The sequence below is a fragment of the Siphateles boraxobius genome, unplaced genomic scaffold (assembly GCF_051911475.1).
Source record: "Siphateles boraxobius isolate OS27281-9 unplaced genomic scaffold, OSU_SipBor_1 24, whole genome shotgun sequence".
NCBI classification, from domain to species: domain Eukaryota; kingdom Metazoa; phylum Chordata; class Actinopteri; order Cypriniformes; family Leuciscidae; genus Siphateles; species Siphateles boraxobius.
The window spans coordinates 7005235-7033147 of NW_027508855.1; the positions used below are offsets into that span (position 1 = coordinate 7005235).

At 37.9% G+C, this 27913-nt stretch overlaps 3 protein-coding genes across 7 annotated transcripts in view; 2 read left to right on the plus strand and 1 right to left on the minus strand.

The window, feature by feature from the left end:
- Positions 1-14238, plus strand: part of emid1 (EMI domain containing 1) — a 67610-nt gene extending 53372 nt beyond the window's left edge. The window contains exons 9-17 of one of the 3 annotated variants that reach the window (XR_013206840.1): positions 2649-2744; positions 5520-5609; positions 7286-7338; positions 7417-7479; positions 7564-7608; positions 7747-7791; positions 10965-11049; positions 11254-11344; positions 12801-14238. Coding sequence is in view for 2 of the 3 variants with exons in the window: in XM_077241058.1 (XP_077097173.1) it covers positions 2649-2744; positions 5520-5609; positions 7286-7338; positions 7417-7479; positions 7564-7608; positions 7747-7791; positions 11254-11344; positions 12801-12937 (620 nt within the window). In the remaining variant the exon portion in view is untranslated. The remainder of the gene's footprint in view (positions 1-2648; positions 2745-5519; positions 5610-7285; positions 7339-7416; positions 7480-7563; positions 7609-7746; positions 7792-10964; positions 11050-11253; positions 11345-12800) is intronic. The other 2 variants (XM_077241059.1, XM_077241058.1) reach the window with 2 other exon arrangements.
- On the minus strand, positions 12251-17659 carry rhbdd3 (rhomboid domain containing 3). The gene is made up of 5 exons (XM_077241060.1): positions 16518-17659; positions 16057-16440; positions 15318-15447; positions 14921-15133; positions 12251-14826 (listed from the first exon to the last, which is right to left on the minus strand). The coding sequence occupies exons 1-5, from the start codon at positions 16678-16680 to the stop codon at positions 14640-14642; spliced, it is 1077 nt and encodes a 358-aa protein (XP_077097175.1). The 5' UTR covers positions 16681-17659; the 3' UTR covers positions 12251-14639.
- Positions 17221-26836, plus strand: ewsr1b (EWS RNA-binding protein 1b). Of its 3 annotated transcripts, none has more exons than XM_077241055.1 (16): positions 17221-17296; positions 19281-19317; positions 19405-19456; positions 19647-19818; positions 20063-20246; positions 21971-22221; positions 22320-22434; positions 24130-24167; positions 24599-24631; positions 24820-24932; positions 25254-25383; positions 25541-25651; positions 25742-25865; positions 25978-26075; positions 26181-26394; positions 26491-26836. In XM_077241055.1, exons 1-16 carry the CDS (start codon positions 17281-17283, stop codon positions 26525-26527), a joined length of 1725 nt encoding a protein of 574 aa, XP_077097170.1. In that variant the 5' UTR covers positions 17221-17280; the 3' UTR covers positions 26528-26836. The 3 variants fall into 3 exon arrangements, with proteins under 3 accessions (XP_077097170.1, XP_077097171.1, XP_077097172.1); XM_077241056.1 differs by having other exon boundaries at positions 19650-19818; XM_077241057.1 differs by having other exon boundaries at positions 17235-17296; positions 26181-26410; positions 26491-26617.
- Positions 26837-27913: the final 1077 nt, after the last annotated feature.

Here is a 27913-nt window from a genome sequence, read left to right on the forward strand (position 1 = left end):
CAGGATTTTGAGATCACAGAAATCACTCTGTGACTCGAGACAAACGTTGTAGAATAGCTACGTCCTATTAACACATCTCATGTTATTGTCTAATGTACAGATCACTTAAGTACCTCAGAAATGGTACATTCAAAAGTATCCCAAAAGCTGTATTTATAACAAAGCCTAATTTTCTTGTGAAATTCTGCTGGCCTATGACTGGCAAGAATGTGGTTTCTCATCATGCTGACTTTTCTGCCATAAGAGGCACTATATGAAGACATTGACGAGTCAGCATTGAGCCCCAAGTCCACTTGCCAAAATATTTGTGCTTGGACCACATTGTAAAAAAATATTTTTTGTTCACAGCATGTAGTGATGTGCTAGGGTTTGGCTAAAACACACACACACACACACACACACACACACACACACACACACACACACACACACACACACACACACACACACACACACACACACACACACACACACACACACACACACACACTCAGTCACTCACTCACGCACACACACACACACACACACACACGCACACACACACACACACACACACACATCAACTAACATATGTATCGCTTACCCCAAGACTCAAAAATAGTACAGAATTTAGTACTGTTATAATATTTGAAACATGGCCACAGGTATGAAGGGTCTTTTAACACAGCCATGACTGACTTGAAGGGGCTTTAAATGACCCTAGGACCTATGGAGGGGCTCCCCAGCCATGTGAATCCAATCTAAAGTGAACATGAGATATGTATACAAAACTTGCTTCTTATTTCTTCCATATGTTTGCCATTGAATTGTTTTTCTTGGATTTGCCTTTTTCTTTACGCCTTCATGTCATCCACAATGAACTGTGTCTGATTGCTGTATTCTCTCAAGAGAGGTATGTTTAAATAAAGCAAGATAAATCTAGAGGAAAATAATGTCAAGGTATATGGGGGGCTGACATGAGATACTTAATGGTAGTTGACATCCTGCAATACTTCATCTGAAACTATTTTTAATTGCATTTTGAAAATAATTTTATTATGACCTCATAATAATTGAGAGACTACATGGACTTACTGGCATTTTTAATTATTTTTACTTATGAAAATTATTTTACCATTCCACAGAACTATTAAAATAAATTAGTTAATCTAAAAAGGAAAATGTTGGCCAGTTAAAGCTATAACTGTATATTTTATATCATTATAATTTATATTCATTTAAATTGTATAATCATATAAATATCATATATAATATATATCATATAAATTATATATTAAAGTGCTGGTCAGAAAGAAACAAGGTACTTTGATCTATACCATGGTACTGAACGATTACAAATTCTGTCATCATTTACTCACCCTCAAGTTGTTTCAAACCTGTATGAATTTCTTTCTTCTGCCTAACACAAAGGAAGATATTTTGAAGAATGTCGGTTACCAGACAGTTGATGTACCCCATTGACTTCCATAGTTTTTTCAACAACTTGAGGGTGAGTGAGTAAATTATGACAGAATTTTCATTTTTAAGTGAACTATTCCTTTTAGGTGCAGTGCTATTTCAGTACATTTAGCGCATGGTCAAGCTGGATTGTGTGTGGTTAGTGAATAATAAGAAACAGGTTTTTGCACTGCAATACCATGTGAAAAAATTACCAAATTGTTTAGTGAATTTGCCCCTGTTAACTGTTAACTCATATTAAAGGAATTGTATCCTACATCTCATATAACCGCTTTTCAAATAACTTTAGTAAACATTATATTTTTGCATTTCATCACCTTTAAAACACCTAAAGGAGAGACTGATGAGAAATGGGGTGATAATGATGCAGGGATGTCAGAGGAGAGTATGGAGGACAGAAGAGGAGAGGAAAGGAAAAGACAGGACAGGAACGGAGAAAAGAAACAAAGACAGGCAGATGAAAAACTTGTTCTGCAATCACACCGGCCGTGATAATGTTGCTTTTCTTTCTTTTATTTTTTCCCTGCTTAATCAGAACTAACAGGCAATAAGGAACCAGCTGGAGAGATATTGTATAGATACACACACACACACACACACATTCAGAAAGAGAGCTGTATGAATCAGCGCAGTCACCAGCCAGGTTTTAATTTATTACACACCAGAGTCGCTAATATGCTCCGGCATTTAGCAGTGTTTATTTGAGTTTTCCCAGCTCTCCCTGTTAGAGCCCAGCACATGGCCATTATGAACCCCCTCCTGTTAACTACAGCCCACACACACAGTCACACACAAATACACACCGTTCTCTTGCCCCTCTTATTAACCCGTTTTCTAGAACAGCCATGTATCGAAATTAAATGCCTCATTCTACCTCAATCTGCGCTCTTTAAATTCCTCTACTTCCCTTTAAGACGCTAAACATCCCATAACTTCCTTGGAATTCTTTTAGCAAAGATAACAGGAAATAGGAGAACGTATAGAGTGTTTTTGCACACTATGCTGAACCCCATTATATATAGTGGTGTTCAACATAGTGTGCAAAAACACTCTATACGTTCTTCTATTTCCTGTTAAGTTTTTGTCAAACGGGACAACAGTGCCTTATAATTGACTATTCAGGGCAACGATGGTAGAAATGTGTGTGTGTGTTTGAGTTTTCTCTTCTTTTTTTTTTGCTTTCTCCTCAGGTCCACAGGGACCACCAGGCCTCCCAGGAGAGAGGGGCCTCCCTGGGCCACCCGGCCCTCCCGGGCCCCCTGGGCCACCACCTGAGCAAGATGCTGGTATGAGTACTAATTATTTAAGGGGCTGTCATCCACTCGTTATCACAAAAGAAATCCCAAAAAACAAGGTTGATACGGACCTTAATGTAATGTAAAGTGGTCTTTTATCACCCTTAGGGGTTTCATTTGCAATAATGACTGACTGATTGTACTTTCCCACACTTAGTATACTATCATTAAAATTTTGGGGTTAGAACGAGTAAAACATAAATTAAAATAATGCTGATTATTTTTAATTAATGCTGCATTAAATTGATTATAAGTGACAGTAAAGACATTTATAATATTATAAAAGATTTCTATTTCTATTTTATCCATTTCAAATAAACGCTGTTCTTTTGAACTTTTATTCATCAAAAAATCGTGAAAAAGTATTGCGGTTTTCGCTAAAATATTAAGCAGCGCAACTGTTTATCATTGACAATAATAAGAAATGTTTCTTGAGCAGCAAATCAGCATATTAGAATGATTTCTGAAGGATCATGTGACACTAAAGACTGGAGTAATGATGCAGAAAATTATGATTTTTTTTATAACATCTTCAGGGTCATATGCTATGCTAAAAGAAAATGTCTAAAAATAGTAAACAGTTATTTTTAATTGTAATAATATTTCACAATAGTACTGTTTTTTTTTCCTGTATTTTTGATCGGATAAATGCATCCTTTGTGATCATAAAAGACTTCTTTCAAAAACAAACTTTTGAATGTTAGTGTACGGCTGCTTATCATATATATATATATATGGTGTGATACGAGAGGCATTAAACTAGCACAGCTATAAATGAAATCATTTTCCTGGACAGGCAGTCAGTTATACAGTTTTGTGGTCATTATACAAAAATATTTGACTGCAGTACGCCACAACTGACCAATCAGAATCAAGTATCCTAGAAAGCTGTTACAGGTGCCCGCATTTGCTGTTTTTGGACCCCTCGCCCCCCCTTTCTCTCTCTCTCTCTTTCTCTCTCTCTTTCTCTCTCTCTCTCTCTCTCTCTCTCTCTCTCTCTCTCTATCTCTGTCTGTCTTCAGGAACTGCGTATGCTGCGCTCTCCCATATGGCTCTTCAGATTTTTGACACCTTTAGAATCGAGTTGTGAGGGAAATTGCTGTAGTGCAGAACCAGATGGATGTATGTGGACAGACACACACACACACACACACACACACACACACACACACACACACACACACACACACACACACACACACACACACACACACACACACACACACAGATGTAGTCAGTTGGTCTAAATGTGGAGCAGGTTCAGTTGTGAGCGCTGGCCAGTTCTGCCAGTCTAGACCTCATTAGTAGCCAATCATTGAACAGTCAAGTCAAATTCATCTCGTTTTTACTCTGATACTGCCTGATTGTGCGACAACAGAGTGATTTGGAAGCTTCAAATGAGTCCAACAGAAGTGAATAGTAAGAGGAATGGATTGAGGAATTAGTCTAACTTGTGGGCATCTCTTCTCTCATTGCCCCTCTTTTCCTTCCCCACCGTTGATTAAAATGTCAGGTTTCAGGAGGTAATGCAGGCTAGACTCAATAGTCACATGCTGGGAAACAGACCTGTCTGTCTGCTGCTGATGTCACTCAACCACTTCCAGATGTGCACGGCCAAAACAGCAGGGCAGGAGAAGTGTGTGTATGTGTGCTGTCTTTAGACTTACACTAAGTTAAACTCTAAGCACGAGGGACTGTTTTAGAAAAGAAGCAATAATATTTTAGTGTGTGTTTCGTCACTCTCGAAGAGGACTGGCCCGTGTAGCGGACTGACACTTCACCTTAGCTCAGTTTTATATCTGCTCTCTGTTGAAGGAGACAAAGGCCTGCCCAGACCTCATAAAGTTTGAGAATTTTAAATTTAGGGGCCTTAGAATTTTATAACTCAGTTAAGGCTGTTATTCCCATAATTCCACCTTCAAAGTAATCAGGACAATTAAAGGGTCTGCAAGGGGCTTCCATAGAAAAACACTGTCTTTATTGGCGTTTCCTGTCTGGGTCTGGGCTCAGGGATGCCCTGCAGCCACAGAGAATACAGCAGAAAACTCACCTGCTGCGGGACACAGACATACAGAGAGACAGAGAGAGAGAGAGATGGGAATCTGTCTTTGTAATTTCAAAACATTTACTCTGTCTTCTGCGAGTAGAATAGCTACATTTATTTTCAAAGCACTTCATTTGCATGATTGTGATGCACACAATATTCCAAAAGCAGCAATGCAGGCAACAAAAGCAGTGACAAGAAAATAAAAACAGAGAAAAGTATTAATATTAAAAAAGTGCCAGTAATGGAAATACATAAACAAATTCAGCAAGACATTATTGAGCATGTACAAACGCCAATAGCATTTTCTTGTATGTTTTTATTGCTTGATTTTTATAAATGTATAAAATGTCTGCTCTAAATGTCAGGGTTGTAGTCAGAGGGGTAATTAATGAACGGGAAAATAAAGCCCACACAAGAGAAAGAGACAAAGAAAACCATTAGACTATGATAAAAAAAAAGAAAACCACTGGCTTGTAATTTTATGTCATTTTTTTGTGATTTAATTAACTTCTCATGGCAGAAAATAAAAAGCCAGAACATCAAAATGTCAAAACCAATTTTTTAATTTATGGTGCACCAATATTTTACAACCTGCTACAAATTAAATACCGGTTTATTCTTGTTTAAACATCGCCATCTACTGGCAAGTAGCCTTAATGACGCTCTTCATCAGATCGCTGTCACTCTGACTGAGATATATTTTTTATATATTGTTACAGGCCTGAAAAAAGATAGTCTCCTACATAACAACTTCCCCGACCTCCGAGTGACCCCACCACATGGACCACCAGGTCCACCTGGACCCACCGGTCAGTGAATTTTTATTATTTATTCCTTGTTTAAAGTATTTTTCACTATTGGACACTTATTCCATGGATGATTACTAAGTTTAAACTAAGCTTTTGAAAGCCTGATTTGAAGACTATCAGATGATTTAGCCCACATTCACACTGAGTGTGATATGTGATTATGAGAATGTAATTTCAGCCGAATTTTATAATACACATTTTGTATCAACCTTAATTTCATTGTGCAGGAGGAATTTGTGTTTGTATCCCAGTTTACCATCATGAGATTTTCCAACTCATTGATATTTCACTTTTGTAAAATTGCAGCTATTAATTCTTGACATATTTTACTTTTCCACACACTGCAAAAAGGATATTGAAAACATCAGACAACCAAAATGTCACTAGACTCAAAGGTTTCCTTAGTATTTGTGGCCTGTCTTAAATTACATATTGTTTCAATGTGATTAAAAACTATGAATTTCACTCTACTCTACCTTTAGCGCATGTAACCATCTGATTCACAAGAATGTACATGCACATCTTTAACATAAATATTACTATTTTTTTGTGGCAACTCAGCAGGTATTGAAGCAATAACCATCTGCAGGTTATGATGATGTCACTGAATTTATAGCTAATGTAATGGCTGCAGTCCGACATCAGGCTTTTTGCTTGTCTGAATTTTTTATTTTACCAGATGAGGTTATAGAAAAGACTTGAAGCCTTTATTTTTCAAATACTGCAAATAATATGTTTAGTTTGAAGTTCCTACATCATTTTAGACCGTCATAGATCCATAATAATTTCTATTTCAGACTATTTAATTGAGCTATTTTTAATTATCAGTTTTCTTTGTTTAATGTTAAAAGACTGTTTGCCATAGTATTATTAGCAGTATGTGTAATAAGGGTATGTTTGGACCCAAATGTAATATTTCATTTAGGGTTGACACAATTAGGGTATTATGTATACCAATCAATACCAGTAAAATTTCACGGTTCTTGGGACCAATTTTACTATCAAGTCAAGTCAAATATATTTATATAGCGCTTTTCACAATACAGATTGTATCAAAGCTGCTTCACAGTATCAATCAAAACAACTTAACAATGTTTGTTTATTACTAAAAAACAAAAAAAAAAACATCCAAGTTTGGTAGAGTTAATCAATGGTATGATTGGTTAATTAATTTGAATATCCCCATGATTGGTTGATTGGTTAATTAATTTGAATACTATGTCTTGACTATTTTACTATTATATTTAACATAATATAAAAATATTAATGAAATTAAATACGTTTATTATTTATGATGATAAAAACTATAAGTAAATGATACATTTAAACAGCATGAAGCCTTCAAATGTTTATAAGTAAATGTTGTTTTTAAAGAGATCAAGTGAAAAATCCAGATTCTGACTAACTTAAACACCTCTGATTGATCATTGCATTTACGCACTCAACAACTATGTCTGTGATTGTCTCAATGACTAACACTTCAAAACCACATTGTAAATAGTGACATTTGATGCTCTTCACAGAACGCTTACACAGATACACACTGGAGCTTTTGAAAGCAGCCGGCTATCAATGGTCACCGAATATACCCGGCAATCGGGAAATGCCTTGAACAAATAGAATTAAATTAGACCACAAAGGGTTTTATTCAGATATGTTAATTCTGTCTTTTGTAGGTCCTCCTGGACCAATAGGACCCTCTGGACCACCAGGCCCTATGGGACAAACTGTAAGTGTATGACGGATAAGGAAATAACCCTTATGTGAGTGTGTGTACTAATGTGTCATCTTTTTCTCATGTAATCAGGGAAAGTCGGGAGCTCCTGGTTTGCAAGGCCCGGTGGGTCCAAAGGGCGAACGAGGCGAAAGAGTGAGTGCACAAGCTTAAACCTCCCCACAGTGCAAAACTTCCTGTATATTCTGTGCATTTCTTACTCTTAATGTAACTCCACAGGGACCTCTTGGATATCCAGGGGAGAGAGGGTTTAAAGGAGAGCCGGTAAGATGCCTTATCGAAGACAGACAGTACTATAAGAGTAGTCCATTCAACTTGTAACAAGTCTTCTGAAGTCCTACAATAACTTTGTGTGAGAAACAGGCTGAAATTTAGATCATTATTCACGCTTTTTCTTCCTAGGGAGAGCAAGGCCTTAAAGGAGAGCCAGGGGAGAAAGGTCTTCCGGTAAGACAAGCCCATCAGGAGTCCTGTTTGACACACACTCACTCCACTTATTATTACCTTTACAGGAAGGAGATAAATGATCAGTCCCTGAGTTCATGAATACAGGGAATATGTCAGTCATGCACTTAAGAGCTGTTTAAATGCACTGATTTTAATGCGGACATAATCTCTTTCCTTATATCTGCTTTTCAATGTTCTAGAGCGATTTGAACGTAAGAGATTTTGACATTTGCCGTGATGTTTTTGTCGTTCCTGGTTTTAGGTTTTTCATTGCTCATCCTGCCGTTCATCTGTGTTTTAACATCAGCAATCACAATAAATCCATCAGTGAAATTTTCATCATGAAAAAAATTAGGGCAGACTGACTTTCTCATCCAAAATTTATGGAAAATTATCAGAAATATGATAAAACATTACGAATGAATGAAAACTCCACTGAAAGGATTTGCTCCACAAATGCTGTTCATTGCTTACTTACTGTACTCACTGTTAGCACATTATATGTCTCGGTTTTGTGTGCACTGATATTGTTTCCATGTGTTTTTGAACAAGAGGTTGCCCTTTATGACTGATTTGAGACCAAGTTTTTTGGCTTCTTACTGTTAAAGGGGGTTTAGGGGTTTCTTATCTAGTCTCAGATTAGCATACAAGGGCATAATCTCTTCAGAATGTGCAATTATGTTGTTAATGTTGTTGTTGTATGTTGTTAATGATTTTGATTGATTGGTGGTTGGGGCTGTCTTGAGTGTTTCCCCTGTCCTCTTAAGCTGACTCCTTTCCGTTACTGTCTCCATGGCTGCCTTTCACAGCCACCAGTCTCTTAGCTACCAGCTAGCATATACCCAACACACAGAGAAGTTCAATCTTTGCTTTGTCGTGCTGTCGTGACAGAGGAAACATTTTATTATTGATATAACCTTTGTGTGTGTACACCCTTGCAAATTGATTAATCAGGGTTCAGCAACCAAACTGCTAGATCAAAACCACGGGAGGAGGAGAAATAAGAAAAAAGTAGAAACGTGTGTTGTGTATATGCTCCATTTTAGCATTTGCAGGGATTTGGTGTGTGGATGGACGTGCAGATCGATACAGCTATCGTTCATTATCCCTCAGTGCATTGCTGCATGTTCCCATCTCATTGCGCTGTTTGTGATCTTCCTGTTTGCCTACTCAACTTACATCTAACCATTCCATTTTGAGTTTAGCGGCATTGAACGATTCATAGTCAAACAAACGTTCAGTTTAATTGCATTACGCTATCACACTCTATCCATTGTGAAAGGCTTGCTATATTGAATAGCCTCTTAGTTCACATGTTGATGTATGGTTTTCCACATGGTTTGCCTATCCCAGATGTGGGCCATTTGTGTGCTATTAATTATAAGACAGTTAATTCGATTAAATCCTGTAGATGCTGTATGTAGACTCCTTAGAGATGTATACATAATGTACAAAGACCATACAACTATTTGAAGATTAATCTCTTCACATTTATCATTTTGAGGCCTAGCTCTCATATAATACCGTAGGGAAAGATTCTGGACCCTAGCCATACTAGCATCTCTTAATGAATATGGTATTTTTTCAAGAAATGATATTATATATTGTTTGCTATTTTGGTTGGCTAGATGAACTACCTCCTGCTCTCACAGGCACTAACTTTTACATAAGCCTTACATACATAACTCTTTCCTGACTTCATCAATAACACTGTTTTTCTAACATGTGCTTGAGCTTTAGACTATTGTGTAGAATGTATATTATGTGACCAGTTCTTTACACGGTTCAAGAAATGCCTACCAAAGCCACATAACTAAGTATTTCTGCCGATTTTTTGTAAAATAGCACTACGTTTTTTCTGTTAGATCATTTTTTTTGATGTTCATGTCTTTTGATTCCATGTAGCGCTGGGTAAAAAATATAGATTTTCTAATTAATATTTTAGTAATGTACATAAGATGGAAGATTCACTTTCTGTCAGGGTTTCCTGAACCACTTTTCAATGACGCAGTTATATTTTTGCTGAGTTGTTAATGTGAGTTGTTCAAAGTATATGAAGCAATAAAAAGAAAACATCTTTATTTGTATTCATGTAGGCTGCATGAAATGCATAACTCTTCCAGTGTAGTCCAATTAACAAACACATGACTCATAATACAAAACTCATAAACAAATAAACAAGTGAACCCATTCTTTTTAGTGAATCAAAAAACAGCGTGAAATGAATGACTCTTATGAGACAGATCTTTTTCGTGAATCAAAAAAATGTACTACGTGGCTAGTGTGGCCTGATTTACAATTATAACCTACAGACTCTACTTTTTAATGAATTGCAAACATATTCCTGAAACAAATGACTCATATGAGCTGGTTCTTTAAATGAATAGTGTTACCATTTTGAATCAGTCTGAAACACTGGACTGTATAATTTACAGTATCAGGAAAGTAAGAATAGGTAAAGGAAATGGAGATTATGACTGAGATATCAAACCAATATCTTGTGACTCTAAATTGGAAAATCTGTATTGATACCCAACCTTAATTTCATGAATTTAAAATGGTCATAATTCATTTGGTATTTGACATGTATTATGTTGAAATAAATAACTGGCTCTGATTGAACATCAGTAATTGATAGACATGTCTTCAGTGTGAGCTAATAATAGTGGCTTTGGTGTAAGAGCATATTTTACCTTGAGATGAGCAGACTAAAGACTAAAGAAGTGTGTGTTTAGTCAACCAAGTAAAAAATGGTCCAGATGACTCCAATATTTCTTTAGTTTGAACAAAGCTGCTCACCTCTTGGTTTTTTTGGTAACATAGTCTGAGTGTACTGGGAATGTTAAATGCATGTTCAAATCTAAAATGATTGAACATTTGGTCTTGATTTGCTCTAAGGAGCCTTAGCCCTGGCCTGAAAAAAAAAAACTGCATGCTTTTTGTCAAGACTTATGGCATGGCCACTGAAGAAATGAATGAAATAAGACAGGCAGAGCTTAATTTGATGTATAGTTAACTGGAGTTTTGTAGTGAATGAAGCTGAGAATTTAACCTGCTAACTACGGTAATGGATTGAGATTAATGTAATTGATTAACCGAATGACTTTGCATCTTGGCAAGCGCTTTTGTTTGGCTTGTGCCCAATACCTTGACGGCTGTATCTATCTCCACAGGGGGATGGGATACACCAAATCCGCGAGGCTCTGAAGATCTTAGCCGAGAGGGTTTTAATCCTCGAGACTATGATCGGTATCCATGGTGAGTAAAGGCCAGAAATAGGGTTAGGTCTGTTTTAAAAGGACTTAGGACAAGGGTCAGATTTTCCAGTGCACCTTTTACCCCACAACACCTTTGGAAAGTGAGCGAGGAGCAAAGTGTGGTGGAGGACAGGGGCAAAGTACTCCTCCTGCCATCCATGAGCCCAACCCCCACCATGCTTTCAAAACTTTTGATCTTTGATAGGACTTTAATTTGAAGAAGTTCCAAGACTTGCAGGCTGACTTAGAGCTGCTGGCTCGCAGGGTGCAGCTGCTGGAGGCGATCATCTGGCCAGGTAATGCCCGCCTCCCCTCGTCTAAGCAAGTCAATCTACTGCCATCTCCTGGCCAGTTAGAAGATCAGCTCACAGGCTCCATCCAGGGCCAGACTCCAGGAGTATTTCCCAGTTACTAGACCTCTCATTAAGTTGCTTTTCTGTATTATCCCACACAACCACTAGGTATTTAGTAGATGCTTTCCCATCAATTGTGACTTACAGTACATTTACTATGGAGACAGACCCGTGCAACAGCCCGGATTCAGTGCCTCACTCAAGCATGCAATGTGATAATGGGAACTGCAGTAAAACATCAGTTCATGAACCACCCCTGAAGTTTGAACCAACATCCTTTCAATTACTAGGAAAGATTTTTAACCACTTTAGACACTTCTTCCTGTGATTGGAGACCCATCATTACCCACCAAAACACAGTAATACCACAGGGCTCCAGACTCAAAAATGACTAGCTTAAAATTGGTTCCTAAATAGAAGTATTTTGAAACCAAACAACTTCTTATTTGTTAAATGAAGGACTGCTTGACAAAGATTGTTGTTCCTCTGTGCTATGATTAAATTGTTTATTATAGTAGGCTATATAGATGATTACTCCTTCATTTTAATTTATGTGTTTTCTAGTTGCATTTAATATAAATTATTTCTGATTTGATGCTGTCACTCTAGTGATCACAATCTTATTTGTGCCATATGTAGTGTTGATCTTTTTTTCCCTTACAGTTGATACAATCTTACAAATGGAATGTGCTATGCTAAAAAATGCAATTATATATCTTAAAAGTATATTACAATTACTTTTAATACATTTATTAATTTTACTAACAAAAATAGTTTTATGGATTCGGTCTCAATAATGGAACATACTGTGGTAAACAATAAGTAATAATATATACAGTATATATAGAATGATTTTTAGAATATAATTTATTTTATACAACAGGACTCTGATTTAAGTTTCACAAACCTAAAGTACACATCACAGTAATGATTTTTGGATCAGTTTAAATTGAACATTTATTAAAATAATAAATAAAATAAAATACTCATGGTTCAGTCAGGGAGTCAATTGTAAACTCAGTAGTGCCACTGAATTATGCAAAGTCAGCAAATCTGATTCAAACCGCTAACTCTAGAGCGAGTTTAAGACTGTTCTGTGAATCTCAGAGTGAAAACAAAATCAGTCATTTGTTCACAAGAATCGATACAGGTCATTTGTTCGGACATCAATGCTTGCGCCATTTAAAGTTGGTGCTTAACAGTCTGGAGTCCTGTTGCCCCCTTTCTTCATCTCAATATGGTATAACCTTGAACTCCATAACAAACATATGCCACTTCTCTAAGAATGAACTGAATCATTGGACTATTATTCATCAGTTGTCTGTCACCAGCCACTTTACAAAGTATTTTGAGTAACAGATTAGCACTTAGCAGCCTTAACTCTCTCTTCCTTCAACAGAACCTGATCTAGGGTCAGGAGATGGCTTTTTTGGCACACCATCTCCAGACGTCTACCGGATTAAGAGGGCAAGAATGTCATCTTTGCGGATCAACTCTCCCTTAATCACTGCTGAGACCAAGGTTCGAGGGAAGTAGTCTGCATATTCCAAAGAGTGAAGCCATCTTTTCCATCTCGATTCCATTATCTGTAAAACACCTGAACTGGCAACAACTACACAAGTCCCACACATATTACAGATACAATTGCTTTGGAGTATTCCAGTTAATCCAGAAGGGGGAGACACCTCAGGGAAGACCATATGGTGCTGTATAAATTAACCACCTCTAATGGGACTTCACAGGTTCCTAGCACCTCTCCTCTGGCAAATTATTGTGGTTTGCCATCATGTTGTGTCACTCTTATGACATAACCAAATGAACACAATCAGTCTCAGAAGGAATTTATCAACCTATTGTTTGATACTCGATTCACATGAAAAACGGAAACATGTTTTAGAATACGATATAGAGAAATAGTATTGGTGCTTGTACAACTGTGGGCAAGAAGGGTACAAAACGTGATGGCATAAATGATGGGAGATGAAGAACGTTTTAAGGAGAGCATCAACCCATATTATTAGTCTTTCCAGCTGCTGTTAGGAGCTCATAGTAACTTCAGCAAATGTACTGTAATGAGGAAAATGCACATAACGATTCTGCTATTCAGCCAAACACCACACTTTCCCCAGTAATAAAAACTGATTTCATATTCTGTTGCTTGGATTAAATGCACTATGTAGATAGAGAATCATCTTGTTCTTCAAAGAGAAAGGAAAATTGAAGGACATAAACATGTACAAACTTTAATAGACAATTTAGTTGAAATAGAAAATGGCTTTGGGTTTCCTCTCCCTTTTGAAGATGTAACCAGATTTGAATTAGTGAAAACAAATTGTTTCAATGTTTTTCAAATATTTTTGTTAAAGCATGAGCTTAAGTGGTTCTGAATTCAATTGTATGATTCTCCTCTAGTTCAGGACAAATATTAAGTAACCCTAAAATAAATCAACTAAAAAATGTGCAATTGTGTGAGCTAGAGGTCCATAAACTAAAGATCTAACTGGAGCACAAGGGGAAGTGGGAAAACTCGTATAACTTGAATTCTGTTTTTGTGTTTCATGCATGTCTTTCCATCAGTTACATGCGCATGCATAGGACTGGTTTCCTTCCTCAATACTTTTCCATGTCTTTGTATTCCTATATAAATATTGTTGTATTAATTATTTATAGATGATTATTAGCGATTGATGTTTTCATATTATGTATACCAATTAATGTAACGTCACCTGTATTTTTTCATTTCTAGCCTCGTGTGAATTTTTATCTTGCCAGCGTGCAGTCTTACCAATTGGTGTTAAAAACGAAATAAACTTTGTTGTGTTTCTTTTTTAAGACAAGCCACGTTTTTATCAATACTTAGTACTTCCTGAATGTTTGACAATGTTTTAATAAAGAATAATCTGTAGCCAAAACAACTTGACTAAAATAGGGCATATGCACATGACTCTCCTGGCCTGTCAATTTAATAATGTGGATTTAATGACACCGTGTCCGTGGAGAGGTTTCTTGAAACGTCCATGTCTCAACCATTGGGACAGTTTGAGAGTATGGGTTTACATCATAAAACTTGCCAATACCATAATATAAACACATTTTCCAAACCACCAATAATCCACTGGATTTTTTTCTTGCACACCCAAAAGTCATGAAGTAGTAAATACAATGTAACAGGTCACCCTGAAGATCCATACTTTGCTTAAGTAATGGAATTATAATAGAGCGATGCTATAGGACAGCTTCAATTTGAAGCAGTATCTCTGAGGAATGACGATGATGATGGCTTCTTCCCTTTAGAGATGACCACAGCCTCCTCCCCAATCTGATCATCAATAAGCAGAGAGATTGCTCCATCCAACTGTCCAGTAGCGGCCAGAGCCACAACAGCTTTCTCTGTGGGGAAGCCCATCTTCTCCAGCTGTTGCAACCTGAATGTACAGGAGATTAGATGTACAGGATGAACTTAAGCATTTAAGATATCACTATAGATGAAAAAAACACTAATTTACACTATGAACTGACCGTAATGAGGACACTGAGGACTTGGGTACTTCCACTTTGTCCGCTGCACCTTCAGGTGCATCGTGGAGTGATGCTAATATCCCTGCTCTCAGCATCTGCTCCTCTAACAACTGTGAATCTGTTGCCAATAAAGGCTCCTGATGCCACTCTGACACAGAATGCTGCCATGCCGAATGATCTTCCAACTGGGATCTGCTGGTTGAAGGCTCTGGTCTATTAAATAATAATAAAGCTTATTAGTTATTCCAGTTGCATGACATGATTTAATGAATGAATGAGGCATTTATATATACTACTGTACAGCCAAAGCATTTTACAACCATGTCGGGGATCTCTCCTCAACCACCACCAGAAAAAACAAACAAATGGGAAAGATTAGCAGAAAATTCGCAATAACCTTATTGAGGTGTTGTGGTAAACTGGCAGGTGTGGATGAGAGGTAACAGGGATGTAGGCCCATTTTGGCAAGCAGGAACATGCACCCAGTCTCTCTATCTGCTCCAGTATTTCAATAAACTCATTATTGTCTGTATATTATATTAAGGGCATTCATTTATAAAGGCAAAAAAATATCACAAAATTATATTAGTATACACAGTATATCTAAAGCAGGAAGCCTCAGCAAACATCCAAGGGGACGGAAGGATGACTTAAAGTTATTTAAATAAAAGTTATTTAAATAAAAATTATTATATATATTTACTCAACCTCATGTTTTTCTAAACCTTGAGCACAAAAGAAGATCATTTGAAGAATTTGGTAACTAAACAGTTTTGTTTTCGGTTCCCACTGAATTAAACATTGACAAAAATATGACAGTCAATGGGAATCAAAACTTGGCGATAAACATTCTTCAAAATGTCTTCTTTTGTGTTGCAAACAGACATGCAAAGAGGTTTGGAATGACACAAGGGTGAGTAAATTATGGCAGATATTACATTTTTGGATGGACTATCAGTTTAACCAAAATTTCTGTAAACAAAAAAAGTTTGGAAACATGCAGGTTAGTCATAATACAGCAGAACACTGGAAATATCTTATATTGGAAATATCGTATATTGGGGATAAAATTGGTTTAAACATCTGGGGGGGCCTTTAAGTCAAAAGGTGATGAGAACAACTGGTTTAAAGGATACAGTTGAGTCCCAGACAAATGGCATAAAAATGAAGCAGTCCTGGAGCACTGGGAAGAAGAAAGAGGTCGAGGAGCAAGAAGAGCCAAGGCAAGAACCAGACAGGAACAAAGCGCAGGACCCTTCTCTGCTTCACCTGCCGACACTGAGCTGTGAGCAGGGCAAGGTGGGTGGCTGAGTATCCACTTACCCTGCTGGCTTCATCCCCGGTAACAAAGAGAAAGAGGCCATAAATAGGAGGAAGAAGCACAGTGGAGATAAACGAGAGAGCTAGGAAGACAAAAGTGCCCCATCTTCTCTCCTGACAGGGCCCGATCCACATCAGCAGGGTGACGTTGTAGAGAAAAGAGATCAACTCCTCGTTACTGAAGGCGTAGAAGATAAAGTCTGCAATAAACAAGAAACATTAGGAACTGAACGCCTATCATGTAAATCACAATCTTATACATTCGTGTATTGCTTACCATAAAATCCAGGAAATTCCCCGCCTGGTCCTAAACTTAGACTGGCGTGAATACCACAGAGCCAAGTCGACAAAATTAATATGACTATTGCAAATGTTCCACTACAATATCCTGGCCGGTTTGATCCAAACCACATCCATGACGAAAAAAGATGATCAAGCATTGTAAACTAAAAAACGCATCACCTGATGGGTTGCTATCATTACAAGTATCTATCTAGATTTGAGCTTAGGGCAGGTGTATCATGTATTCATGTTTCCAGTTGAACTTCACTGCCAGTTTACGACGCTAGCATCTTGAGGTCTGTTTTACAAATACTTCAACGAACGAGTGTAACGTTACGTACTACGAGTACGAGGTGCACAAATATATATATAGATATTTTTTAAATAACTTTTAAATAATAAACAAGTAAGACCAAGCTACACCCATACCAATGTCATTTGCCAGCCCTTTTATTTTGTCAGCGAATCACTTCCTCTTTCGGACAAGCGCATTTGTGGGAGTCTCCGAAGATGTTTTGAGGGGTTCATATTTATGGAATAATATGTTGATAAACTATATCAAACTGTTTTATATAGTTTAATAATTGTTTGACTCATGTGTAAAGATTATCATGCAAATTGCATGATAACAATTACAAACAGAGATGTATACGTGCCACCCTCTATAATCGGTGTGTTGGTACGTTCCATTTTGCTTTCACGCAGGCGCATGCACAATTGCCCGCACATTACAACGCATACTGTTCTCAAACGGGAAGATGGCGTCAGTCACGAGTAAGTGTATTTTTCCTCTTTTCTTGTTTTAAATTTCTTGTCTTTCAGTACTTTGTTACTAATAGAATTCATCACAACTTAAGTAAATGTTAGAAATTATTTGGAATTTGAGATTGTTCTTTGGATAATAACCAACATTCCTCGAGCATGCGGCCTAAAGTTTGTTTTTTTGGGTCATGGCGGTCGTTTGAAGCTAAGTGATCGAAAACGCGACTCAACCGGGTTTTAAACTTAGTTTAGCTATAGTATAATAAGAGCCTAAATCCCATATAACAGCAATATTAACTTGTCTTGTTCTTAAATTGCTTAAATGTGCTCGTTGTTTAGTTCATCGTAAACCCTAGCAGGCGTGGTTTTAAAAACAGCGGGATTGAGAGCGCAGCCAACATGGCGAACATAATGTTTAGTTTTGGTGTTTGCATTATCGTTTTTCTCAGTGATTCGAAATAATCTGACATCAGAGATTTGTTTTATTGCGAGCCTTTTTCTTAATGCAATTTTTTTTCGTAGTAATTTTTGTTAAAAAATAAAATATAAACGTTCAAATGCACCATTTCTTAAATGCACTACGTTTTTTCAAAACCAAAATGTAACGTTAAACGTGTTGATTCAATGTCAGAGATTCCTGTTTCTTTTGAATATTTTAATCTCAAACAACCAACCCTGTCTTGTTGATGTGTCTAAGCTTTGTTCTAGATGAATGGCTGGAATTCAGCGGCTGCTGTTCTTCATTGTGTGTTTGCTTTGGGGACAGTTCACCCAAAAATGGAAATTGTCGTTTACTCATCCTCAACTTGTTCCAAACCTGTATGAATTGCTTTCTTCTGCTAAACATAAAAGATATTCTGAAGAATGTGGGTAACCAAGCAGTTGATGGGCCCCATTGATTTCTATTGAGATTGAGGAGTCACGTGCCGATGTGGGCGGGGTCTGAGCCGGTCCGCCATGATGGTAGGAGACGCTATCGGTTGCCAGGGGCAACGCCATCAGAACTTCACAGAAGCGCGACTAAAATGATGAATAAAGTAAAGAAATGCAAAAAGATAAGGCGAAAGAAAAGGGACCTTACAGGAACAAGCTCACACCAAGCGCAAAACAGCGGTATTTGGAGAAACAGCATCAAGATATTTGTTCTTTTGCACTAAGAACAGTATTATTTTATTATTATTACTTATGTTGTCCATGAAACTTATGTTGTCCGAAAAAAATACATATATTCAGTCCTCGATAAATATTGTTAAGCCATATCAAGTTGTTTCAAGCATTTATTTCAAGAAATAAAAAAGTAATGAACAAGGCACTCAAGCAACACTTTTGCACATGTTCGTTAAGGCACAGCAAACAGTGACAACTTATCAAAGGCATCAGCCAACCAAGCAATCCGGCGTCTCCTCGTCAGGTCAGAGACTTGCTCTCCCTGATGCTGTGTCCATTTCGGTAACCTAAAAAACTGTATTCCATTCTTCCTATGTTTTCCAAATGTATCGTGTGAGGTACTGGAGCAGTTTTTAACGCAGCAGTGACCTCCAGGCATGGTAAAACAGTGTGGAATTGCGAGAACCTCCTCTACTACCGAGTTAACAACACATGTAAACAATCTTGTTTTGCCGCCGGAATCCTGCCAACATGGCGGAGAGGGTGAGAATCCCGCGAGATCCCGTGATATCGAGGGGAGGGGCTCTGTACCATGACGACAACTCCTCACTCTCAATAGCATGGGGAAAATACTATGAAAGTCAATGGACCCCATCAACTGTTTGGTTATCCACATTCTTCAAAATAAGATTTATTTGTGTTCAGTAGAACAAATTCATACAGATTTGGAACAACTTGAGGGTAAGTGATGACAGAATTCTCATTTTTGGGTGAAAAATCCCTTCAAGTCGTGTATGGTTCTTGGATTATAATAATAAAATGCCAGATGTTATGCAGCTGTAACTGTTTTCAGGACGTCTAACCTTTCTGGTCATTTATTTCCCTGTAGATTATAGCAGCTACAACCAGGCTGGTGCACAGCAGCCGTAAGTTCTTCTCAATTAACACACTGTATTATGTATTCGTTATTTAAATAAATAGGCCTAAATCAATAATAATCATCTTGTACACAGGTATGGCTCATACACTGCCCCTCCTTCTCAGAGCTATGGACAAACTGCACAGGTAAACCTAAACTGCCCTAACGCTCAGTAGTTCAAATAGTGGAGCAGTGGTCTTGCAATGCCAAATTTCCCCACATGCTGTATGTTCTTAATTGATAACTTAGCAATTCTGATTGACTCATGTCTAATAGTGTTTATATGTGTAAAAGGAAAAAAATAGTGTCTAATAATTCAGCAAATTTCTTTTGCAGCAGGGCTATACCCAACAGGATTATGGCTCATATGCTCAACCCGCTGCTGCACCCGAGTCCACTTACAGTCAGGCAGCGCCCACTGCTGGAGCGTATGCACAACAGCCATATGGATCATCGTATGGACAAGCAGCTGCAGCAACAACTACAGCAGCGGCAGCAGCAGCGCCAGGTTTGCAGGCAGATCTTTTTCACTATCATACAACAATATTTGTCTGTTAGTGAAAGTGTTTGGAGCTTGACTGTGGTATATCATTAGTATATATGATTGGTTTATCAAAAACATCATTAAAAACGTAGGCCTGGAAATTCCTGCTTTTTAAATGCACAGTTCTCTTGTACACATTGCCATGCTGTTTATTCGGGTGCACATAGAATATGATTCTCACAACTGATGTTAAATCATTCTCTTTAAGCTGCATATGGAACGGCACAGCCAGGCACTTATAATCAGCCTGCGCAGAGTTATGGGGCCAGCAGCTACACCAGCTCCACTGCGGCCCCTGCCACCCAGGCCTCCTATGGCTCCCAGCCCGGATACTCAGCCCAGCCAGCCTATTCTGGCTACAACCAGCAGGCTGCTGCCTCCGCTCCTCAGAGGTAACTGGACCAACTCCTAGAGCAGCACATCAACAGGATGCTATTATGGAGCTTCCTGCAGTATCTCCATATGCTGTTCTTACCTCGTGTTGCCTGAATTTGAAAGCAGTTCCCATGCAGATACCGTGTTTTTTTTTTTCTGTAGAAAAAGATCAGAGGCTGTTGAAAGGCATCATTCACCCTGAAATGAAAATTAAGTCATTTACTCACCCTAGTGTTCTAATGCAGTATGCTCTTTCTGTCCACAAAAGGAGAAATTAAAAATGTCCTGCTTGCACTCGTCCATATAATTTCAGTGAATAGAGACCAGCATCAAGTTTTAAAAAGATGCAAAAGTATCTCAGAATGATCCCATGCTGCACATGTCATAGGGCTGGGCAATAAAATTAATAATTATATTATAATAAGTAATTATCGTAGTATAATTTCTCAATTAAGTTTGATTTAATGGTTATGCACTAAATAATGCTGTGCATTAGACCTCTTAATATAAAAAAATAAAGATGAGTATCATGAATTGACAACTTTATTTACAAGCAACATATTCCATTCACACTCTTAGAGGTGATTAGGAACTGCTTAGAGCTTAACAAATAATGCATTTTCTGTGAAAAACCGAAGTCTTTCTCAATACGAAGTAATCAAATGTAAAACAACACTACAGACATTCACTGTATAAAGTAAATGTAGATCAATCCTACTAAATCTACTGAAGAGCAGTGCGTTTTGTCTTTTGTTTGATTAACATTAACACCGACTGGAGAAGGAATATTAGGCTGCTGTCACTTTAAGACTGACTGCACGAATCTAATATGCTGTTACACATGCAGCTTATTTCCCAACTGTTTGTTCACGTGAGACATAACTGACTGTTTAAGCGAATATTCATCAAGATGGTCATTTTAACACATGGAGCATGTATTTTACGACAATCACTGATCTAGGCTCTTTAGGGAGGAAAAAGTGAAAAGTAGTTCAGAGCTGAATATCTCCAGACTGCAACTCCAGTTGTCAGATGACAGTTAGAATGACAGAATAACGCCCAAGGCCAGGATTTTTGTTAAATGCATTAATTTCCCGTTTGTTTTTACCAAATCCTAACAATGACATATTGCATGGGATCATTTTGTGATACTTTTGCATCTTTTTCTTTCTTTAAAAAAAAAAGAAAGAAAAAAAGCGTCGCTGGTCGCTATTCACTGCCATTATATGGACGAGTGAGGAGGATGTTTAATTTTTTTTAGGGTGAACTAACACTTTGGAAAGTAGTGATTCAACTGACATTCTAATGACCTCATTCTTTGCCTGAGCCTGATTTTACAGACATGGTTTAGATTAAGCCAGGCGTAAGGTTGGTTTGGGCATTTAAGTAGCTTTTATAAACATGCTCTAGAAAAAACAATGGTATTGACATATTTTAAGATATGTTAGTGCAAGTTGCTTTGTTAAAACTGCTCAAACAACCATTTTAGTCTGGTACTAGGCTTATTTAGTTTATTCCTATGATGGCGGATGAAGGAAAAAACATTTAACAATGGAAAAGTTTTGCTGCTATGTTTTTGTGGAAAAAGTTAAACTTTTTAAATGAATAACAAGTTCCATAGAATAGCATTTTCTTTTTCGTATAAATAAAAGTAACTACGTACAAGAATCTACTGTCACTGAACGCTAGTGTGTACACTTTCAAATGTTCTTTTTTTGCGTATTATTTTCTTGTCCTGCAGCTATAGTGCAAGCAGCCAGCCGGCCTACAACCAAGGTGCCTATTCCCAGGCTGCAGGTTATTCTCAGCCTCAGGGTGGGTACCAGGCTCAGCAGCCAGGCTATGGGCAGCAGCAGCAGAGCAGCTATGGACAGCCACCTCAGCAAGGCCCGCCTGCTGCCTACCCCCCTCAGGGGAACAGTGCATACGCACAGCCTCAGTACGGCCAGCAGAGTGCATCACAGAATGATTACAACCAGCAAAGTGCATATAGTAAGGGACAATTTCACTGTGCCATTTTACCATGTTTTGGTTTATTGTCTTGTCAGTTCATTGGCCAGATACTTTACTGTGTGTGATGTCTACTGTAGACAGTTACAGTCAGGGTGGAGGCTACTCTGGATCACAGCAGCGGGGTGGATACCCAGGGGAAGCGGGCAGAGATGGTTACCGGGGACGTGGGGGTATGGGCCGCGGAGGCATGGGGTAAGTTCAGGCTTTCTTTATGTAATTAACTGTTCATTGCTTTTCACAGAATCAAACACTTCCTGCATGCAGGGTTTGTATTTGCAGGCATGTAAGAAGAGTGGAGCTGTAGTTCATACAACCATTATTTGATTTGTAGAGGTTTTTATGATACCACGGAGATATTCTTGCAGGGATGTTTTATTTTGGTCTCGCGTTGCAGTAGTTATTACGATTCTAGTTTTGAATATGGGTCATTTAATCCATGTGTACTTATTTTAAGACAGGAATTTGGTTTATCACCTCAGTTTACTGTTCTTTGCCTTTCCTCTAAACAAATTTCAAGTGTGGCGGCGTATCAAAGATTTGAGGTTGTTTGGTTGCAAGGTATTTTATTACACATTAAATTTCTTTGTTGCAATAATCAAGCTGCCTACTAAATTTACATTTTGGTTTTAACAGGCTGAATGGAGATCTTTGCTGTTGAGTTTGAATGGGGAAAAGTAAAAAAAAAGGCAAACATCAAGTCTTAGAGACATTGGTCGTTAACTGGAATTTTTTTCTCAGCAGACAGTGGCACACGATTATGGGGTTTTAAGTTTTATCCTTATTTACTGGATTTTAAATTCTGAATTGAAAGCAATCACGTTTCAAAATGGTCAGTGTAAACAGAGTTGGTTCAGCATTGGAAAAATATATTTTAAATAAAATGGAGTAACCTTTGGATATTTAATGGACACATACAATGATATCCTTTGTTGGTAACCAGAGGTAAGAATTTTACAGATAAACAAACTGTTCTTTGAGGCCTTCTCGGTTGGGTTTTTTTTTTTTTTTTTATTCCAAAAAAGGAATCACTGACTCTAAACCAAACAAAAAAGGAAAATCAACACTTATTTCTGTTCCAATTGAATTGATGTTTCAAGGGACGGTGAGCATGCTACTATACACATTTTTGATATTTAAATTTATACATTTATGTACTTAATATTTTTGCATTTGTGAACTGTTTCTCATTTCAAAGGTCTTGTTTTAACATTCTTTGTCACATTTATACGCTGCAGGTATCAGAGATCGATCTAAGAACAGCAGTACTTATTCTAAGTACCTTTTTCCATTTCAAAGGCGACAGCTCAAAGAACCATGGGGAACTTTCTTGATTTCGGATTTTTTGTTTAGCAAATCTTTAGATTTGTGTCAGCATATTTGAGATTATTCCTTTTTTCATAATTTAATCACCCTTTGTAAACATTTGTCTTTTAAACTATATATATTTTGAATGTATTTTCTTTATATATATATATAGTGTTCAGAGCTGACTTTTTTTTGGTTTAATTTGGGTTGAAATGGCTAAAGGGATTTTTTTTTCAGCTAACAGGGTTGCTGTATTTAAAACTTGTCTCAAGCATATTATATTGGTTGCAGCCCAGAACAAAGCTAACTTCATAATTCTTCCCAAATTTACCAAAGGTTTACAAAATGAAATGTATTTCTGGTTCTGTGTGGATATTGTTTTACATTATTGTAACCAAACTGTTAAATACCATTTGAAAGATATTACAGAAGTCATGAAGATGCCCCATTAGTTTGTAAAATACACTGTGCATTATTACATAAGGCCTTAGCAAAGTTAGAGGGAGATGTTGTGTTCATTTCCTACTCAAGTCCTATGGTTGGAGACTAAAAGGAATATCGCCTTCATATCTTCATGTTTAGCATCGCTGGAGACAGAGGGGGCTTCAATAAGCCTGGTGGTAAGTTCCTAAAGCGTATTCCATTGGCTAGTCCACTCGAGTTAATGTAGAGGCCATTCACGCCTATGTGTCCTTAAAATCTTCCATTTGGTGTGCCACTTTTCTTTTTTTTTTTTACCCCAAAATATTAATACTGTGTTCTGATGGTTTATATTTGGTGTATATATTTGGATTTCTTCAAAAGTCGAGACGTGTCCTTTGACTGAAGCGTCTTTTTTTTATTTTTATTTTTTATAAATTCTGCATTTTATTATTCCCATTTCATTCTGAGAATCTGTTGTGGTCAAGGGTAATCCTGAAAATGGTCACATCTTCTCAATGTATTTTATACTGTTGACATTTTTTCTGGTCTTGACAGGTTGTCAGGTTTGCCTTTAAGTTGTGACAATAATAGCATTTCTTTTCTTTTTCTTTGATCCATGGGATCCCAGGAGCAATGAGAGGTGGAATGGATCGTGACATGGGTATGTTAACCTTTCACTGTTTTTCACCTTTCACAACCTCTAAACTAAATTCTTGAAATTAATCCCTTAATTCAGCAAGGATGTGTTACATTTATCAAAAGTAATGATAAAGACTCTTGCATCATTCCAAAAAATATTTAAATAAGTGGTGTTGGTGTTAAATCAGCTTCTCTCCCACAAACGCACAGGGCATCCAGGAGAGCAGGACTCTGAGAACAGCACCATCTATATCACAGGTCTCACTGAGAATGCCACTTTACCCGAGATGGCCGACTTCTTCAAGCACAGTGGACCAATACGGGTAAGCAGCCGTGTATCTAGATCAGGGAAGTGATACTCCACTCCTGGAGGGCCATTGTCTTGTAGAGTTTAGCTCAATCCCAAATCAAACATACCTGAAAAACCTAACAAAAGTCTAAAGGATTGTTTGAAAATCACAGGCAGGTGTATTTAATGATTGAGCTAACCCCTGCAGGACAGTAGCCCTCCGGGACTGCCCATCCCTCATCTAAATGGTTTATTCTGAATATCAGCTTTTGTCAAAATAATTTGTTTCAGCACCTGATTGAACCGGTTACAAGCTTTGGAAGTCCTTTTTGATTTTTTTTTTTTTCTCTCATAGATAAATCGGCGTTTAAACCAACCAGCCATAAACATCTACACGGATAAAGATTCTGGCAAACCAAAGGGAGATGCCACACTGTCCTATGAAGAACCTGCAATTGCTAAAGCAGCTGTTGAATACTTTGATGGTTGGCTTTTCTAATTATTATTGGGCCCTCAATGTTATTGCATAAACTTCTACAAACCTTTTTCAGATTATCACCATCAGCTGTGTACATTTTGTTTGCATTAGTCTGCCAGTTCCACTAAATCTCTTATCACATTTTCGTGTTCCTCTTATGACAGGTAAGGAATTCCAGGGCAGGAGGTTAAAGGTCTCCATGGCTCGTCGGAAGCCCATGATGGGGGGTATGAGAGGAATGCCAATGAGAGGTGGCCCTGGGATGGACCGTGGAGGTATAACACTTCGTCTGTAAATCCTCTTAGGTATCCTTCATGTGGGAATGTGCTTCTATACTGTGATTAATTTGTTTTGTGTGCCTACAGGTATGGGAAGAGGAGAGCGAGGTGGTTTCCCCTCTCGTGGTGGCCCTCGGGGTGGAATGGGCTGGAATGGTCCTCCAGGAGGCAACACGCAGAAGAGAGCTGGAGACTGGGAATGTCCCAATCCGTATGTGATGCGCAACCAAACTAATGCGTCTAATTTGCAATACATGGAACCTGCTCATTAAGCATAAAAACATTGTTAATGTCCGTTTCTGACTTTTTTTGACTTATTACAGTGGATGCGGCAATCAGAACTTCTCCTGGAGAATGGAGTGTAACCAATGTAAAGCCCCAAAACCCGAAGGCCTTGGAGCTCCTCCTTTCCCTCCTTCAGGTACACTCAGATTGACAGTCTTCCCTTGTCAGCTGTCATTTGTGATGTCCGTGGCTGAAATTCGTGTTGTGTAACAGAAAAATGTGATTTGTTAAAATGTGTAAGGTGATCGTGGCAGAGGAGGAATGAGAGGCGGCAGGGGAATGGATCGTGGTGGACCAGGAGGCATGCGTGGAGGATGGGGGGGAGATCGCGGAGGCTTCAGAGGAGGCCGTGGTGGAATGGACAGGGGCGGATTCAGAGGAGGTAGCAGGGGTGGTCCTCCCATGGACAGAGGGGGCAGGAGAGGCATGGGACCACCAGGCAAGATGGATATGAGGTGAGCGTCATTTGCTGTGAGTATAGCTGGACGAATGTGAAATGCTTTAGTCCTTGTGATGCTTAATATACTGACTTTCTTTTATTCTTCCAACAGGGATCACCGTCAGGAGCGCAGAGACAGACCCTACTGAGTCTATGCTACATCAAGCATAGAGGAAAACAATTTTAAAAGTCCTTTTTATTTATGATTCCATATTTATATATGGCTATCTTTTTTCCTTTTCTTTTGCTTGCTTTTCTTATTTTTAATTTCAGTACAACACAGTGGTTTTAGTTAAGCCTTTTGGTTGCATTTTTTTGTATGCTGTAATGCCCCCCTGCCTTTTTAAAATACTCAGTTGCCCTGTAGTCACCTTTTTTGGTGATGTCTGTCTTACATGTCTCTCTATGTAACTATGTACTTTGAACAATTTTTTAAAAAATAAACTTTTCCACCTCTAGTTGTTTTGCTATGTTTTGTGATCCCTTTTTTCCATATTGTGGTTTTTGTGTGTACTGAAGTTGCAAGCAATTAAAAGTCTTTATGCGTGCCATCTATTCATGTCTTTAATGAATTCATTGCCTCGTGTTGCTCCATGCTTGAACCCCTAAAGGTGTTCGTAAAGAGTGCTTAAAAACAGCAAGATGTTTTTGTTGTGTAAATATCATAACACTGGACACACATGAATGGGTGCAATTCAGACTTTAGTCATTAGGTGTCTCGTTTGTTCTAGTTTCACAAGTTGTTTCCATCACTACTGTGTGCATGAGAGAGCAGATTTATCTGTTGAGTACTAACAAAGACTTTTGGTACCAAGTACAATATTGATGCCAGCTGTGTTATCAGAACATGACTACACCTCCATTACAACCTCTTGATAAACTTCAAGTGGGTTTGAAAAAGATTGCTGTTTGATTACCAGTAACCCCCCTCCCTTCAAGAAGCATTTGTTTTATAATCAATATGCATAATGCAACATTTTTCAGAAGTATGAGCTGTTACTGTAGTGTCAAGTTAATTATTGGTTGAAAAGAAATGTTAAGCTGTTCAATCCCTGTAGTTGTGCAGAATATTATCATGAAGACATTTGCAAACAAATACTACTAGTTTGTTTTCTGTTCTGGCTTTTAAAGGTTTCATAAAACAATGAAACCGTCTCGTGTAAAGCTTGGGACTGCAATCAAAATTTGACTTCATCTGCAAAGCATCTGGCATGTGTTCACCAAGAACCTTGTTGAAACATTGCTCTTGTTATTGGAAGTGTTGGCAGGAGCTGACAGGATGATGCTTGTACCAACTTTAGAGACTTCTTGCAAAATCCATAAGTTCTTATCTAAATTTAATCATGCTCCGAAATTTAATTAAGCAAAGATAATTTTCAGTCATAAAAACTTAATGCATAGAATGGCATAGAGTTGCATTTCACTGTGTGACTGACTGACACCCTTTTTAATGGACATCTGAGAGCCAAATGCTCATTTGCTGGAGAGCTGTGAAATGAACTGGTTTTGTGTGTGTTCACAGAAAAGCTGATTCA

Excerpts from the sequence above, each read along its gene's own strand:
- rhbdd3 (XM_077241060.1), bottom strand. The coding sequence starts at position 16,680 with ATGCTTGATCATCTTTTTTCGTCATGGATGTGGTTTGGATCAAACCGG. Across the intron at positions 15,448-16,056 it reads CATTTGTCTGGGACTCAACT|ACAATAATGAGTTTATTGAA; the intron begins GTATCCTTTAAA and ends TATAATATACAG. Across the intron at positions 14,827-14,920 it reads TCCTCAGTGTCCTCATTACG|GTTGCAACAGCTGGAGAAGA; the intron begins GTCAGTTCATAG and ends CTGTACATTCAG.
- ewsr1b (XM_077241055.1), top strand. Across the intron at positions 22,435-24,129 it reads ATGGGCCGCGGAGGCATGGG|CATCGCTGGAGACAGAGGGG; the intron begins GTAAGTTCAGGC and ends CTTCATGTTTAG. Across the intron at positions 24,933-25,253 it reads AGCACAGTGGACCAATACGG|ATAAATCGGCGTTTAAACCA; the intron begins GTAAGCAGCCGT and ends TTTCTCTCATAG.